An 18469-nucleotide genomic window follows, 5' to 3' on the forward strand; every position below is an offset into this window, starting at 1 on the left:
TTGATGTACCCTCTGATGTGATTCTACCCATGATGCATCACTGCTCGCGCGTTGAACTTCAGTTTCGATTATGACGTGAGGTATGAAATCCTGGTTGGGAAGAAGTTGAGAAAAACATAGAGTTTTCTCTCCGTCGTAAAGCTTATGACAAAGTATAAAGAGATGATATCAAGTTGGAACGCAAAGGAGTTAGCTGCTGCCGCTAATTGGTTAGTAGAGGCCCTAGTTAAAAGAAATCTTCGGTTGCCAAAGTCCGCCCTTTGTCTTCAATGATGCCAATCCATTACTTGTAGACATGTAGCGACCGTAGTTTGCTGATAGCACGATTAATTTTTTTGTGGGTATTACTTGACGTCGTTCACCCAGTAACTGCAATGAGAAAAATTTCGCAAGGGAAGGGTTAACTTTGATGAGTTCTACGTATTGAAATTTTCGTCCTCAGTCAACTGCTCAACTCAAAGGAAGGGCAACATCTTTTACCCATGCTAGCGAGATACAAAGTCCTTTACCTCACAACAGAGAGAGTAGAAGAGAATTTCTACCTTGCATTGGAACTATATTTCATTTCCCCTTCATAAGCATCACAAAAATGCAACGTTAAGTTCCTGAAGATCAGTTGTTACAAGTAACTTATGTGCAAATCTGTTACCAAATAGTTCGTGTAAGGTTGATTTCTGACGTGCAGTCAAACTTTTCCGTATGGACACCCTTGAAAAACGTACAGATCCCTTACTGTCACAGACTGTTTACTGGATCCTGGCACAATCGCTATATATATCAGACACCTATCAAATGTTCAACAGACCCAACAACGCCACAGCAGGTACGGAAATTGATTATCCTAATAAAGGATTGCTTAATGTTATTCAGGTCTCGACAGTATCAAGCAGCAGATACAGGCAGCAATAATGAAAATAGTGAGAATTCAGAGTCAACTGAAGGGTCTAAACAAGCTGAAACACCGGAGTGGGAAAGAGCAAGGCAGGCTCTAGCCAAAGTGAACACACAAATAACCAAGTCACCAGTAAAATCCAAGACAAACAACAGCAACACTACCAATGCTGCATCCACCATTCAACAGCAAACGCTTGCTTATCAACAGTATTATCAATATTATCAAACATGGGGTGGTTATGCTCCGTATTCATACCAATATCCTGGTTATGTACCAGCTTTTACAATGCCTCCTCCACAGGCAAATGTACCTCCAACTCAAGTAAGTGTTTTGTTAGCTTTATTCATGAACATGACATGAGAAAGCTTATGTTGACTTTACTTTGGGAAGTCAATAATTGAACCCTGAGGGAAACACTTAAATCTTGCTGCCCCTCTCCACTCAGGTATACAAATTGGTTTACCAAACTATTAGGAAAACCTGACTAAATGTCAGGGAGTGGGAATACTTTTAGTCATTCTAGTCAAGTGCTGGTCAAATGTCTTTTTAGCTTCTCCAATTTATAGAATTGGAACAGACTTGTGTTGAGTGTGGTTCAAGTAATGCTTCTTGTTACAATGTACTTCCATCTATTAAGAAATAGACTGTACAGGTGCATGTACATTATGCAAGACTATTTCTAATGGGCATTAATGTTGTGCTGCTCTAGTAATTTTGTTGTGATTCTGACTTCTCTGCTATGCAGACCTACCAACCATCACCACCATCAGTGCCTTCATCCACAGCCAGCTCCTTGAACTCCACTGAGAACAGTGACACTTCAGCATCTGAACAAACTAATGACAATAACTCTTTTCGTAATTATCCAACACAAAACACATATCAGTCAAGGCAGCCATGGCAAGCCAGAAATCAGCAGCGCTCGTCATTTTCCCACCAAAATGAAAAGGTGAGATTCAACATTGTAAATGGATGATATCAAAGCATGCCAGTAAAGAAACCTTCTGACTACTGGATGTCTAGATTGTCAAGTTTATCACAACGTAAGATCTTATTAAATTTTATGGTAGTGTTATTTTCATTACATTACCGAACTCTCCAGGAACTTAATTAAGGACATATTACAAGAGATAAAAGAGAGTCTCGTAAGTTTAGTCACTTATAACCCTTTCAGAAGTATCTTTAGAAAGGGTTCACACCAACAATAACATACATGTAAGTGATGGTATATCACTGTTCTACAAACATTTGTACTTACCTATCAACAATATATTAACATTTAGGATAAAAATGACAGAGAACAAGAAAACAGACCTGGGTGTGAGATGCCATCACGCCCAGTGTTTGTGCCACGGCAACAGCGCAGTTCCTATGCTGAGGCAGTTAAGCGAAATGGTGAAAACGACAACAGCAATGACAAACAATTTTGGAAACAATCTAATCAAGCAAAGTGGAACCAAGGCTAGTAAATACTGTATTGCTTAAAGTAGTCGGGTGAAATGGAAATACCTCTTAAGAAAGCTCCATTATCAAAGTGTGCGGTACATATTTTGTAAATATTTTTGCTGTTTGGCATTACAGTTACTCGAGGTTAGGGCTCGAAATTAACTTTTTTGTTCGGGAGCCAGCTGGCGACTAACGGAAAAATTTGGTCACCAGATCATAAATTTTGGTTGCCAACTTATTTTATAAATAACTTATACAAGAACACGATTTTATATGTTACTTTGCATGCAAGAAAAGTCACGATTGAAGAGTGAAAACAATTAGAAACAACATGAGTAACACTTAGTTATAAAGCTACCATTGTTCTCAGGTGATATGTCTCTGGCCTGAAGGTGATGGTTGTCTCCATAGTCATTTTAAATGAAGAGAAGCATAAAACGTTTTAAGTCCGTGGTTTTCATTGTGAGACAAACACAGGTCCTTGCGTATTTTCCCTTTGTTACTTCTTCGAAATGCTGTTCTTTATTTTTGACTTGCTTTCCTTGAAGGATTCAAAGTTTGGAATAACCTTTTGGCTGAATCTTCATTCCCCGCACATAAAAACTTGCATAATTCCTTCAACTGATTGGTATCTGCCGCCATTTTTGCGGCAAATGAAAAGCACATGGTGTTAAAGTGCGCCTGCGATCCCAGTTTCGGAAGAAGCCGTTGAAACAGTATGGCGCACCATGAACGCAGTATCGACATGTCGAAATACATTCAATCTTTTCGATTGTCTTGTAATATTCAGACATTATTTTACTGGGGACGGAAAGGTGACTTGTATACTAGCTACCATATCCGATTGATTTCCTAATATAAAGATTTAAAAACAAAAGTTGTGTTTTCTTTAGTTATCGGGCAAAACACGAGTCGCCAGCTGGCGACCAGTTCTGAAAATTTAGTCGCCAGTGCTCAATTTTTGGTCATGTTGGCGACAAGCGAGTTGCAATTTCGAGCCCTGTAGGTTGACATTTGCATCTTCATGTACACATATGATGCTCAGCACAGTCACTATTATTATGTGCTGTAAGTTATCCTTCCAAGAAAGTTAGATAATTATCCCATCAGTCTGCATTAGATATTAGATGATAAATAATAAACAAGGTTTGTAGCCCTGAATTTATTACACTTATTCTGTCCTATTCAACAAGATCAAATGTAGCTTTTTCTTTGGACCAAAATACTGTAAGTTGCACACATTCACCATATTACAAGTGTGTCAAACTTGGTACACTGACCAATGTGCAAGATTCAGTGAACCAGTCAGAAAATTAGGCATGCATTATGTGAGGTTGAGAATTTAATAAGAATGCTTGTGTCTGGATCTCCAGGTGGAAATCTGAATAACAATCATTTCTCTTCACCAAATACAAAGAAGTTCAGACCGTCATTTGAGGGAGAGAGTGGTCCTTCCCAAGATGAACGCTATAGCTCTTCACCACAACTGGAACCATCTAAACCAAGCAGTCCTATCTGGAGGCAGCAGCAACAGCAGAAGCAGCATCAACAGCAGGAACCTCTAAGGAAACCAAAACGAGAAAAAACGCCTCCTGAAAACGATACTCGGTTAGCTTGATCATGTTTGTGGGCTTTCACAATAATCATTCTCGTCACCTGTTCTTAGAATGTTTGTTGTTTTTTTCCCAGGGATGATAACTCACTGTCAGCCCAAGAGTGGCCACCTAGTTTGAGGTACATTTTCCATGTTATGTCTGTTATATTACCATCATTTTAAAACCCTGATGCCATTTAGGACAAAGGTTGTTTGTTCCAGGACAGCCACAGAGTTTTGAAGTAGGCGCCCTTATTGTTGGAGTTGGTGGCTGATTTTGCCATATTTTGTGAAGCATTAGAAGGATAGCTAAACAGAGTGGTCAGCTGAGATCATGAAGTAGACCACCTCTTCAGGCAACCCTATAGTTGGATCCCTGTTCAAGATGAAAGCCCAAATGTCACACAATTTCATGTTTTAGTTGGTTAAAAATAGGCCATTTCCCAGTTGGCTTGTGCCTCTGTTTCAAAATGAGTTCTTGTGTAAAACCTTTCATATGAAAATGAGTTTGATCTACCTGAAAATGAACCTGTAGGCAGAGCTCATTTTCAAATGGATGGTTCCCCACAAAGAATTGTTTTGACACAGGCAAAAAGGAAACTAGGGAATGGTCTATTTCATTTCTTCATTTAAAATGTCTACTTATTGATGCTATTTGTGGACACTACCAAAACTGAAAAGCTAATCCCAGTACAAGCATGCCAATGATATGTTTAGCCATATAATATTAGAAAGTCTAAAACTGCACCCCTCCACCCAAGTCCTGGCTGTCCATTAAACCTTTGTTGTTTTATTTTGTAAGTTAGTTCACAACTTAATGAGAATTGTTTTTGTTGAAGAGTATTCAGCTGATCTCTTTCATGCATGATAACTTCTTGAAAAATGATTATAACTGGTTATTGATATGCTCTAGACTTTTTTTTCAATGCAAACTAAGTGTGTTGTCATCAATCTCTTTTTCATCTTTGTGTTTCTTTCATTTAGGGAGTATGTCCAGAGAGCATTTGAAAAGTGTGAAACAGAGACTGATAAGGATCAAACAGAGCAGTTTCTAAAAAATATGCTGACTACAGCATTTAAAGATGGCACTGCCTGGGTGATTGACTGGGACAAAGAACCCTTACCTAGGTAAGAAATCCTATAAATGAGCATTGTTTGTTGTTGTGGTTTCATACATGTGGCCTTCAATTTTCTTTTAGTCCCAAGGTGGGAAATATTGATTGAATCTCTTTATGATTGCAATCAGGGATAAAATTGCTTAGCTTTGTTCCTTCATGTCGTTGTGTCCTCCAAGTGTCTTGGGGATTTCACTGAGGGCTTTGTGAAATAAGAAACTTTATATAAGGAGCTGAAAAAGTTATTTTCAAAAAAACAGGTGTACTTGTATTTGATTAAATTTTCTTATGAACCAATAATAGCTTCAAGAGATCACCCCAAGAGGATAAAAAGCTGCCCAGATGGCATCCGTCGAGGAGGAGATCTCCCCCACCAACTCGTAGGAGAAAAGAAAGAAGCAGAAGTCGGTCACGTTCCAGAAGTCGCAGTAGGAGTAGAAGCAGAAGTGTGAGTCCTGAGAATAAGACAAGGACAAAGGCATTTGATCCTAAACGACTGGGAAAGAAATCTCCTAAACCAAAGAGTAAAGGAGGAAAAACTCAGAAGGGAAAAAAGAATGCTAAAGGGTGAGGAACATTTGTACCCCGTTGCTGTCTGTTAGTACATGTACATGTATCTAGACTTAAGAGGATGAAGGTCATTTTCTGTTAACTTAAATTTTGGTTTCTGCAGGTCACAAATAGCATATACTGTGAATGTTGATCCAGAGGCACAAGAAAAAATACAGAAACGTGCAGAGAGATTCAAGTCATCTTTAATGCCCCAGCGGTCAGCAGCAACTAGTATTTTAAACAGTATTCATGCCATGGTAAGAATCACTACATTTTGAATGTTTGCTCTTTCATGACTCTACTTTTACCCGTTTTTAGTAGGGCTTCTTTTTCTGAATTATTTGTTATTATTTTTTTGCAGTCATTTGGTGAAGATGGGGAAGAAATGGACTGGAGTAAATACCATGTGGTTGGGACCTGTGAAGACTTAGAAAAGCCTTATCTTAGGCTTACTTCAGTAAGTTCTACTACATGTAAACTTAAAACACATGTTGTCAATACTTGTATTTAACCCATTTTGTTTGCTCTCCAGTGAGTGAAATTTGACTGGCAAAAAATGCTAGTGCCATTGCGAATCACACTCACTTAAGTAATTTTGTTGACAGGCACCGGACCCTTCAACTGTTCGTCCTGTGGAAGTACTACGCAAGTCTATGGAAAACATCAAAAACCGTTGGAAAGAAACTCAAGACTATGCTTATGTTTGTGAGCAGCTTAAGTCTGTTCGTCAAGATCTTACGGTAAGTAAATTTCAGATTTGTTCCAGTAAGTGCAGTTTACATGTCTAGTGGTCTGTTTGTTGTGCAGAAAAGAAATAATGTTATTGTTCTTAAGAGTATTGAGATCTGCAATGCATCAGTGTTCTTTTTTTCCAACAGTAATTTTCAATTTGATTGATCTTTCAATCAAATTGAAAGAGCAAACAGTGATTGAATTTAGTTTTGTAATCATTAATTTCGTCAAGGTGCAAGGAATTAGGGATTCATTTACAGTTCAAGTCTATGAGACTCATGCTAGGATAGCCTTAGAGAAGGTAAGAATACATATTTATAAATAATCTACTCTTTTGTTGGTTGAGCAGTATAATATTACATGCAACAGGTGTGCAATTTCTAGGCTGTGCTGTAGAAGTGCTTGGGTGCCACAGACGACTAACTTTTGCCTTTGGGCAACTGGAAAAACTTACTCTTTTCATATAAGCTTAAGGTGGCTCCCTATAGTTTTATGATCGCACGAGCGCTGAGGAAGTAATCTGCGTGCGCTCAAAAGAAAACATCAGTGTTTTTCGATATTTTATTATGTCAACATGAGCACAAAAAGCAAAACTGACAGTGAATTTTCTCACGTTTCCTTTGGTGAAATTCCGTAAAATTTGGCAGATTGGTAGTGAATATTTTACTTTAGTCAGACCTCATTTTTCAGGGGAATCTATAAGACCAGATTTTTTGCAGCGGTAAAAGACAAAAATTTGAAAATATAAAAAAAAACTGCCTTTACAAACCCTACTTTTTTGTGTTTAAACTTCGTATCCCGCTGGAAGCGATATGATGTAAAAATTTTGGAAGATTTCACCGAAGGAAATTCATGAAAATCACAAATAAAGCCATAAAAACAGTAAAAAACACATTTGTTTGGGCATTTATAATTTAAGACTAAATCCCAAAATTTTAACAGAGATGATAGCAAAACACTATTTAATCATTGCTTATTACATGTAATAAGTTTGAGAGGACTACATGTAGGTGTGAAAGCAAACATAACATAACACTTCCACATGCAACGCAATAAATGATTACCCTATGGAGCCACCTTAAGTGCTGGGCACCCAACATTTCATGGTTAGGAACCTTTGCTCTCCTTGTAATTTTTCTTAGACCACAGCCTTGAATTTGGAGAGTGGCAGTCTAGAGTTCTTTACTGAATTTGTTGTTCACCAAGGAGAGAGAATGATTTTGTGTTATTGAGTGCTCACGATTTTCTTTATCCACAAGTAATTGACAGGACTAAAACATACTTTGCATGGATGCAAGGAGAGTATTGTTCAATTTCTGATCAAGACTTATCAGAATGGTGAAAAGCAAGTCACATGAAAGAGAAGAACTTCACGCAATCTTTCAGTTTGGCTTAGAATTTTCACGAGGCCAAACATCAATAATAAAACGTGTTTTGCTGCAGAAATGTGTCTAATTTGATAACACTGGGCATTTTGTGAGTTTGTCAAACAACAGAATTTGATGCAGTATTTTAGCATTTTGATGCTGTATTTTAGTTTGGAAGCACCGTTTGTGTAAGAAACTTCTAATTTTGGCATTTTTATTCTGTAATTTATTTTGGAAGCACCTCGTTTGTAAATAAGCTTCTAATTTTGGGCAGATTTTAACCAGAGGGTCATGTTCCACTCTACAGGGAGACCGTGAAGAGTTCAACCAGTGCCAGACACAGCTGAAAGCCCTGTATGCTGAGAACTTGCCGGGAAATATTTTAGAATTCACTGCGTATAGACTACTGTACTACATACTCACCAAAAACACCTTGGGTATCCTTGATTTTATTTTGCTGTTGTATTATTAGTCTGTGCACAGCGTTTCTTTTCATCTTAGTTGTAAGCGAGTGAGTGAAGTAAGCACAAAAGATTGATCACGTAGTGTTAACTTACCTCCCACCTCCTGATGTTTGTACTTGTTCAGTCTCCGGTGGTTTCTATTTTGCTCTTGACCTTCATGATGTTGGAGAAAACAGATGGTCTAAACAGTTTAGTGAGTGCATTTCTCCATTGAGTAGTCAGTAGGCTTGTCATTTAAAATCAAGAGTGTTGGCACATGTGGTTACAGAAATGGTTGTTTCTTCAAAGAAAATTATGGTAGACATGTATATTTTGATTAAGATAATATTAAGCTTTTACTAGTAATTTTATCAGCAGTTTAATAGTGTAGTTGTCCCTTGACTGTAGATCAGATCTGACCACTGCTTTAGCACGTTTAACCAAAGACGAGAAGGAAAATCCGGCAATAAGACATGCATTGTTAATACGCTCAGCTTGGGCTCTGTCTAATTATCACACTTTTTTCCAGCTCTACTTGAGTGCACCCAACATGTCAGGCTATCTTTTAGATCTCTTTGTACAGCGTGAAAGAGTCCAAGCCCTGAAGACCATGGTTAAATCGTGGGTTGTTTTTGTTCTTCTTTACTGGGACTTTGACGATCTGTTCATTTGCCTCACTTTGTGGAAAAATTTTAGAAGCACAGTGTTTGCTAAGTGCGTTCAGTGCCGTGGTGTAATTGATCATTTTGCCGATGGCAGTTATTGAGTATTAGATAAAGCTGAGAGGAAATGAGCCGATCGTCAAAATTATGTCCCAGATTGTAAGAGCGGTTTTCCTGGACTGTGCACCTATAGAATATTTTTCCTTTGTCTCAGAATGGCAGTTTTGTTTACTTTGATGAAAAGTGTTTATTACTTTTCTGATGCCGCTCCTTGGCAGAAAAATATGTTATGCGCAAAACTGATCCTTTGTTTTTCCCCCCTTCTTGTCATTGGAAAACCGCTCTTTGCCATAAATGATTGTTCTTCATATTCTTTCGTTTTTCTCCTTGGCTTTCCTTTCCCCCTTTCCCCTTTCCTTCTTGTGACTAGGTTTTACCTCGAAGGCTTTGTTACTATCTTTAGGCAAACCCGCTCACTCCGTATTCAAATGCTAATGGTAGTGTTGTATTATTTGTTTATTTTGTCTGTCTGTCTGTCTGTCTGTCTGTCTGTCTGTCTGTGTTTGGTTGTTTGTGTGTTTGGGGTGTTTGAAGGGTAACATGTAGCACTACAGTTGCACTTTAGTTTCAACATGTGAGATTTCTCAGTTTAACCATGTTGGTGTATGATAGGTTTCACCTTGGTCATGGAATTTCAGTTTTTTAGATGTAGGCCTGGAAATCACGGGATATTTAAGCTGTAGAAAATTATGCTGTTTCCATAGAGGTGCTATGATGGTCACAAACGAGTGTTCCTGATCTGGTTCATTTCACGTGCAAATTTCCAGGTCTATGTAGCCGTAAGAAATCGTGAAAAAATTCTTAAAGATGTGTAAATTTACACTTACCAGTTTTTTGTATTATGACGTTCTAACTTGTTGTTATTTTGCTTTCTTTCCGTTTTTCTCTGTCCTGCCCCTGTGTACCTCTTCCTGCTGTGCTGTTTGTGCCGTAGGTACCGCCCCTCAGTAGCTGTCTCCTTCGTTGAATCCGAGTTAGGTTTCACTGAAGATGAGCAGTGTCTGAAGTTCTTACAAGATCTAGGCGTTGTCTTCACCGCAGATGGAAGCAAGATCGACTGTAAGCAGTCCCAAGGAGTCGTCGGCGCCAGCTGAACAGACCCGTCCCGTCCCGGGCCCCCTTGTTTCGACCCGACAAGTCGTCGATTAGTTAGGAAATATCAATTAACTTTCAGTTAAGCGAATATGCAGTAGGCTTTGCCTTCGATTAGGCCCACTTCATATTTGCTACTAGGTGTTTGCTGGCCTGGTCAAGTCAAGAGATATGTTTAGGTTGTCTGTTTTAATTCATTTGTAAATACTAGAAGAACTATCGTAGAACTCGCGTCGACTTTTGCGAGTATAACATCAGCCGTAAGTATTGTACTGTAGTAGTAGTATTAAACTGCTTTGCAAGTGTGTAGCGGTTGTGCGAGAAGATGAAGTGCCGTATGTGGACGCTGCTGATGTTGCTGATCCTGACTACACTCCTTTGTCAGCCTTTCTCTCTTGCAGGCCACAACAAGCAAGATTTCAAGCCTTATTCCTCAAGATGGCCGACCGGTCTGTATACCAAGTACAAGAAAAAGATTGTGTATTTATAATATTTGATAAATAAATAAATGGGAGATTTTATGTATTGGCTGCGTTTTGTGACTAATTCATTACGTGCTATTAACCAATTGATAGTTATATCTTGTAGTTTTCGTCAACTTCCGTGAAGTTCCTTTGTTAAATGTGCCCATTCTTCATAGCACTTTTTTTTTCATTACCCAAAACTTTAGTGCCTAATTTAACACTGATCAAAATCTAATTTCCATTTCCAATATCTACTCACTGTTAGCAAACAGGTGAGGAGAATAAAAGATATCGCCAGTTAGCGTAAATCGTCTCCAATTGAGCGAACAGTATCTTCGAGGTATCTGCTGCTTCAGTGTTAGGGCCATCTGCAGCGACTCAGTACCTCGGCAGTCGCTGAATAATAGTGTCTCAACAACTTTTGTTCCTGTTAAAACTACGAGCAGGGACAAACGTTTTTGAGACACTGCCCGAAAACAAACCTCTCTTCCAGCGTAATTGGAAATTTGAAGCGTTATTTGCAGTCCGCACATTTCGCGCTCTTCGCCACTCTTCCAATGTTGTAAACTCGTGACAGCGTCGACAGCGTGTTTGAACGTTTATTGGGAGTGGCGATTACTGTTTTCGCTATTATGTCAAGAACGGATTTCTGTTCAACAACGTTCAGAACGTACCATGATAATATCAAAAGTATCGCAATACGGCAAAACTGACTGAATTTTCTCGCGTTACCTTCAGTCAATTTTTTTAAAATTTGGTTCAGTTGTAACATACAATTCCTATAAAATACCCTGTTTTTGTTAAAATCTGTTAGAGCTAATATATTATATTTAGAAGAATTACAAATCACAGAATATTGGAAAAATCGTCTGAATAACCATGACTTTACCAATTCAAAATGTCAGGCAACATTTCCATGATGTGGCAAAGTATGAAAGAATTTCAGCGAAGGAAAGTATAAATATTAAGGAGTTTAGGCCAAAATGAGGAATATATCTGCCTCTTATTAGATGAGATGTTGCCATGGTAACGGCCTTAATCCGAAAATTGACAACCAGAAACGAAGCCTTATTTTAACAGTGCCCATACTGGTAAATCTCTACAGGGAAAACTTAGAGAGAATTGAAGTTTCCTGTTCTAACTCACGCTCTATAGGGAAGGTGCTCGTTGATACTCTAGGGAGCCACCTTAATTTGCAGCAAGAAAAGCAGCGTCGTGTCCAAGAATACTTTAAATGAGTGAAATGTCCATTTGGCTACCCGATCCCTCAACACATTGCAATGGTCTTTACATTGGCACAACGAATAAACAAACTACACCTTGCCCACAACAGTATAGTAAAATCTAAAATGATATTTTTTGCCTTCTTACAAGGCTAAAAATGTAACAAATTAGTTGTAAAAGCTCAAGCAAACATGGACGAGGGTTTTACACGCGCCGGATTTATTTTGAGCGTAATAGGCAAAACAATTGAGCGGGAACTGGCTGACTGTTATGGGCTTTGGGCAGGCCAAGAGGAATCTGGGCACCAGTCGTCTGACTACACAACTCAAGCCAACAGCGTCAGCCCTCTTCTGCTGCATCAGAGTGAGTTTTCTGTGTGATTTGGCCACTAGAAAACCAATTTTGCAATCATGACCGAGCTAAAGCAATTGACGATTGCATTAAGGCGTTGTTCCTGTTTCGTTATAATGAGCGTTAAGGGTAAATATTAGCCGTTTTCCTTTTTTTATGTGAGCATACTGAAGCATAATAGTGACGCCTTTCGAGCATAATGGTAAGATTTTTTGGAGCATAGAGCATTAGCATAATAGTGAAACACTCAATCACGGAGAATATTCTACTAGTATACCAACGTAAATGCTGCCTTGTGATTGGCTGAGCTTCGTGTAGATCATCAGACTGGATATCGCCTACAAAAGGGCAGTTTTTTCTCTTTTCTCCAATGTTTCGAGAAAGATTTAGAAATATCACTGGATATTTCAATTCCCAAGATCACTCAAGAGAGGAAATTGACCGTCATGAGACGTAAAATTAAATCGTGAAACTAAGCTGATTGACAGTGTAAATTAAAGGTAAGGTAAAAGAAAATAATGAAATAGCATAATAACAGCAAATTAGCTAATACTTTTCTTCACGGATGCCTTAAGACCATCAGGATTAATAGTTCTGCCTATTTAAAATCATAAAAAGCTCCCTGGCATTGAGTCTTGGTTGGAAAAGATTTTAAAGTCATCAACTATATCCTCTTGGAAATCGAGAGGGGATAATCTAATTATGAAGTAGAGCCTTATGCACAGCCATCACACCACTACGTTTCTGGCGGAATGTTCGGAATGTGTTGCAGTTGACCAAAAACTCGACCTGCGTTTGCCAAAGTTGACCTGACAAGCGTTCCTCGTCACAGATTTCTGAACCCTTGTGTTTTGTCCTCAAAATCGCCGGTCAACATGTTTTCTGACTGCACCTTGACATTGGTCCGACAAGTTTTCGGAGTACAAATGAGCATCGCGCTGGTTTTTATTGCATAAAACTCGGAAACTATTCGAGAAGAGTTAAAAATAACAACAAGGTTGTTTGAACGACAGGGGCGTAGCCAGGATTTTTCAAAGGGGGGGGGGGGGGTCACACTGTATCAAAGTGAGAGTACTCACCAGATTGTCATGTGGTTTTAGCCACCTGTTGCAGGTTGTTTGCTTAAAAAAGGCTTACAAAATCGGGGGTGGGGGGTGTCACGGGCAACCCAGGACCCCCTTAGCTACGCTTCTGAACAATCTTTCCCGGGGTTGTCTCTCTCTAGAGGAAGGAGAGGACCCTGAAAACAAGGCTGCTTTTGTCGTAAATTCAGTTGGGAAAAATTTGGAAGAACGTCTCACTTCGTTACATAAGGTCAATTAACGTGGTTAGCTAGTTCTCCTGACCTAGCCATTATTTAGAAGAAACTTAAGATGAGAGCTACATCAGTTCAGTTTCCATTTGTTGTACCGTCTGTGTACAATGTGAATCAACAAGCCGCAATTGTTGTCATCACCTGATACTGCAGCTTGCACGTGTACAAGTACATTTTGAATCGAGGTGTCTGCGTGAACAGCTGCACTCAATATAACTGTTATTTACAAAAATCACAAAATCAAAAGCAGCTTGAACATTTTCAGCTTGAAAATTGTCTAAACATTAGAGCCTGTTGCATCACGCCCCCCGCCCAATGATAGACTTTCTTTGTACTGTAGTTCCAAACAATACTGAATGCGTCTTTTTCAGTTACTTAGTTGATACATGCAGAAACGTTCGATTGAAGGGTTAACCCTGTAAAACAGTGGCAAGGTGTTGCAAAATATTTTGATGAGTGCATGTATTCTATTAGTTGCGAGATGAAATCAATTCTTGCTTAGATTCGGAAAATTTGGATATCGCGTGTTATCGGTCTTGGCTTTCCATTTCTAATAAAAACAATAAATTCTTGTTTATACAGGGTGACCATCAGATGAAACTGCTATCAAACGTGGGCCCTGTGTGAAAAAATGAATAAATAGCTATAAGGAAAGTGCAAAACTGGACGACGAAAACTTAAAGTTTTAGGATTCTTGTGTCACTCGTTGCTAACTCTCGAAACAGCTGCACTGACATGGTTTTCAGGAGAAGAAACGTGGGTCCTGACGACACATACCAAGAAGCTAAGCCTTAAACGAAATAAATATTTCTTCAAGTTCATAGAATTCTCTGTCGGTAACAAAATGAACGCCTGCCCCACTGAACCTAGACTTCTGATGTCTGACTGGCTTGCGGGCTAGCTTGACATTTCCAGGGCAAAGAATTAAACGTTGTGTGTGGTTTTTCACACGTTAAGAACTAGCTAGTCGGCTAAGGGCCGGGACTCAGTTGAGGTCAATACACTATGTACCTCTGGCATAACCTGATCCACTTTATGAGTCTAGTAATTCAATTACGGGAGGAAAGTTTAAGTGTTTCAATTAGAAGTTTGTCATTCATCTTGAACGTGTATAACGTTTGTGTATCAATAAAGTAACTGCTTATGTAGCCTCTAAACACACTGTTTATATCAGTTTTAGTTTCTTCCTATGGCGACACGATCCACAGTCAAGAGTTCAGAAGCTTCACACTTGTTTAAAGGCTTCAATAGGAAAATCCACCGTTTTGGAGAAGAAAGTGACTCAGCAGGTTTAGAACACGTTACAAGAAACTTATCTAGTTAACAGATACAAAACAAGAGGCTATACGTATTTCCTGCTTATTTTCCCTAGCGGACATACGCACACTTCTTTCGACCTCACGGGTCTGAAATCCAACCCAGCATAAAATAATTTCCGTTCGTAGTTCACGAGGTATTATGTTCTTTTCGTGACCAAATCTTGCTGATTCATTCAGGTGCTCAACTGGTTTTCCAAATAATTTATATGAGCTGAGGTAGGATTTTAACACAAAGAATTTTGGAGAAAAATAAGACGCACGTCTAAGCAAGAAACAAAAGTTTAATACACAAGAGGCCTTTTTATTTAGTTGTAGTGGTACGTGGTAATTGGGTTGTACTCAACAAATGGCTTCAGGGCCTGAATTAAAATTTGCTTAGAACATCAACTGTTTTTTGTTTTATTTTTTTGAAGTTGGGTTTGTTTTTCGTCAGTTCTGCAGTTTTCATGCAAATAGATTGTAGATTTTATTTTGAGTACCATGCACACAAGTGCTGATAACAGCTACTCGTTTAGATTTTAAAGACACAAAACTTCAAGCTAAAGTCACGTTCGTTCGCGTGAAATAAAATACAGGAAACCTCTAACGAGCTGTCATAAGTAAATTACTGATAATAAACGGTGTTGCTGTTTATGAGCATATAAAAATACAGTCAGATATGTTTTTTTCGTGAAAAGCATGTTGTTGACACACCGTTCTTATTGTACTCGAAATGGCGAATATGTTTGCAAGACTTGTTACCGCAGTGTTAAATGTCATGAGCACAGAGACTTCGTGGGAGCAAACAAAGACATTTGCCGGACATGTAACTGCAAGAATAGGTTTTACAGCTAACGCTACGCCACCGGTATTTAGCCTACACGAAGAAATGCTCTTAAAGATTTTAAGTTTTCTTTCCCCTGAAGATTTGCTCCGCTTTTCTCGAGTTTCCCGAATGTGCTACCGACTATCATTAGATCGGTCCCTGTGGAGGCATGTTGATCTGAGGAGCTTCGCTTCACGTCTGAACGATCCTGCAAAACTGGAACTGCTCATTTTCAAACGATTTTCAAACAAAATACGATGCCTCGATTTGAGTGGATTTACCGTGTCAGAGGGAAATCTTAACACCCTTGCTATTTCTTGCAGACAGTTGCGGGTTTTGAAACTGAAAAGTGTAACTTTTACGACTGATTCAAACAGAGACATTCAGAGGCATAACTCAGAACAAAGTGCGATTTTCCCAGGGAAACTCAATTGCCTTGATATTAGATTTTCACAAGGCCACCCCGGCGTGTTTCGAGTTATCGCCTCAAACCTCAGCAAAGTCGAAAGTCTAGGACTCTGTGACGCTTTTCTATACACCCTTCTTGAGGGTGGAATTTTGGAAGCAACCATTGAAAGCATGAACAACCTGCGCGTGCTGGATCTCAGCCACTGCCGCTTACTGAAGGAAAACACCTTGGCTCTGTTCGCGCGCTGTAACAAGTTGGAAGTTTTGAGAGTGCGCAGATGTCCTATGCTGACGGGCAGTTCTGTTCAAGAGTTTCTGGAGTCTTGTACTCGTCTTAAGGCTTTAACACTCGACGGCATCAGCATAGACGACCAAACTCTTCAAAGCATAAAGTGGGACAGTACTTTCTTGACTTCTCTTGAGTTGGGGTGGTGTCCGCTGATCACCCCAGTCGGCCTCAAGTTAACCCTGCGCAGGGTGTCAAAGATCCCAAGCTTGGAGTATTTAGGACTGTGTTCAATAGGAGGTGGAAAGGCATTGAATGATGAAATTCTTCTTGAGATGGCTGCCGGTATTTTGAAAGGTCAGTACGGGAGGCTAACAGAGGTTAACCTAAGTTGTTCGTGGCGCATAACAGAGGATGGCCTTAAGAGGCTTCGCCCCTTGGTGGGGACATTGGATACCACAAGTTGTCCAGTTTCGAACGGATTTCCAATGAGATACGACAAAAACAATAACATTGAACGAAGTACCAGAAAAATAAGCAAAGGAAAGCACATTTCTAGTCACTTTACCAGATTTGAATGGTGCCTAGAAACGCCACTTTGATTTTAAATCATTTCGACCGTTCGTAAGTCGCCGTCAGTCGTCTATAGCCGTCAAAAAGCGTTTTAATCTTATTCACAATACACGTGGATATGAACGAGATGGAACCAGCAAATAATTAAAGAACATGCAGGTTAAATAAGTCAGTTTTTACATATTCTTGAAGTTATTTTCCAATTCGAAATTCCAAGATAGTATAGCCGTGTCTGCTATGTCTCATTTTCCAAGATGTTTCTTCGCGCCGTCCTGGAATGACTGAGCAGTTTGTTCATTGTTCAGTTTGATAGTAGGTTGAAAATAAAGTATTTTAGTTAATTCACTGCTTAGTCTCTTGTAATTTTGTTAAGAATAAGTGATAAACTTTAATTCGTGTTCATGTGTTATCCTATTAATAAAAGGTCTGCCACACTCCTCAGCACACGTGCGACGATTCGATTTTTGGACCGCCGATCCAAGTGTCATGATGTGGCTTCCTTTTCCATTGTTCTCATAAAAACTGTTAAGGTTGTAGTAATAGTATTTAAGAAAATATTTATCAGTTGTTTTCACGGTATATTTTGCATCGTTTTGTGAAGATTGAAGTTCTCGATCTCGCCCCATAAGAAAATGTCAGAGCCCGGGGGGGGGGGATACTTTGGGAATTTCTGGGTGGGGATGTTCCGCTGGGACCCTGGAACCCTTAGCCTATACCAGAGCTAGTTCAGCTGAATTTTGCTAACCTATACTAGAGTAAACTCCCCAAATCCTTCCATCTATCGACACTGTTGAGGCTGATTTGCGTAAATTTAAACTTGCCGATTTGATTTTTTTATATTTTTGAGTGGCAATTTCTGGTTTCCTTACTCTAGATAAAATCTTCTACCAACCGGTCAGTTTTGTAAAAATGATACCATATTATAGACCCAAGCGCTCTGATTTATATACTCTATCCTAGAGTAAACTGCTTGAAAACCATACCCGTCACAGCGGTACATACCTATATAGCCCATATATGGCAGTGCCCCCCCCCCGGGGGGGTCAGAGGCGGGACAGTGATGTTCCGAAGACCAAAGATCGTGTAACGAAGTGTCACGCGAAAATCGGAAATCATTGGTAGTGGCACATGCTACTGAGTCGAATGATTAAAAACTTCCAGGGTCGACCCGGCAACGTCGCACGTGCGCATTATCGTGACACGATCCCTTAAACTTTTTCAAAATGTCGAATGTTGCATGAGCTTATAGATGGCGCGGTTACTTTTAACGAGATATTGAGAGTCTCCCCTACCCCCCTTCCCACTCCGAAGAGTAATTTTGATACTTATGCCGCCTACTAAGAATTTTCCATAGCAGTGAGATATTAATAGAAAAAGGGCTGCTGTGCTCTTAGAACTAAAAGAAAAGTCTTATCTTCGTTTAGTTTTACATGAAACGTTGCCTGGGTTAGGCTCGATTAACTGCCGTCCCCGACAGAGCGGCGGAAATCGAGCTCATGTCACGAGGAACGTCTTGGTATGAATGTCACGGGATTCCAAGTTAACCTTATGAGTGTCATCGCTCGGTGAAATCGGGTGATTTGAACTTGATTGTAGAACTGGGAGTAGTGAGGATGATAGGAAGGTAATGCCTCAGAACATCTCCTAAGGGTGAAGTATGTAGTAAATATGAGATGGGGCCCAGAATAGAACGCTGTGTGACACCACAAAGTAGCGGGACCAAAAGGCGAGTGAGTCGCGTTTTTTCGCAGGCGAGACAAGACGCAACTCAACTGATCGTTCATACAAAGGTAAAACTGGAATTTTACTCAATTCTCGACCAATGA

General features: G+C 39.5%; 2 protein-coding genes across 2 annotated transcripts; both read left to right on the forward strand.

Moving 5' to 3' along the window:
- The first annotated feature begins 53 nt into the window (after window positions 1-53).
- LOC145489004 (leukocyte receptor cluster member 8-like) lies at window positions 54-10485 on the forward strand. The gene is made up of 15 exons (XM_081467887.1): window positions 54-209; window positions 871-1216; window positions 1641-1844; window positions 2179-2356; window positions 3715-3949; window positions 4031-4075; window positions 4920-5063; window positions 5354-5617; window positions 5724-5859; window positions 5964-6059; window positions 6208-6342; window positions 6567-6635; window positions 8009-8138; window positions 8558-8765; window positions 9801-10485. The coding sequence occupies exons 1-15, from the start codon at window positions 145-147 to the stop codon at window positions 9958-9960; spliced, it is 2415 nt and encodes an 804-aa protein (XP_081324013.1). The 5' UTR covers window positions 54-144; the 3' UTR covers window positions 9961-10485.
- A 4858-nt stretch (window positions 10486-15343) lies between these two features.
- LOC145490472 (F-box/LRR-repeat protein 12-like) lies at window positions 15344-16672 on the forward strand. Its single transcript, XM_081469586.1, has one exon. The coding sequence runs from the start codon at window positions 15344-15346 to the stop codon at window positions 16670-16672; it is 1329 nt and encodes a 442-aa protein (XP_081325712.1).
- The last annotated feature ends 1797 nt before the right edge of the window (window positions 16673-18469 follow it).

Source organism: Orbicella franksi, chromosome 6 (assembly GCF_964199315.1).
Source record: "Orbicella franksi chromosome 6, jaOrbFran1.1, whole genome shotgun sequence".
In the NCBI taxonomy this organism is placed as follows: Eukaryota; Metazoa; Cnidaria; class Anthozoa; order Scleractinia; family Merulinidae; genus Orbicella; species Orbicella franksi.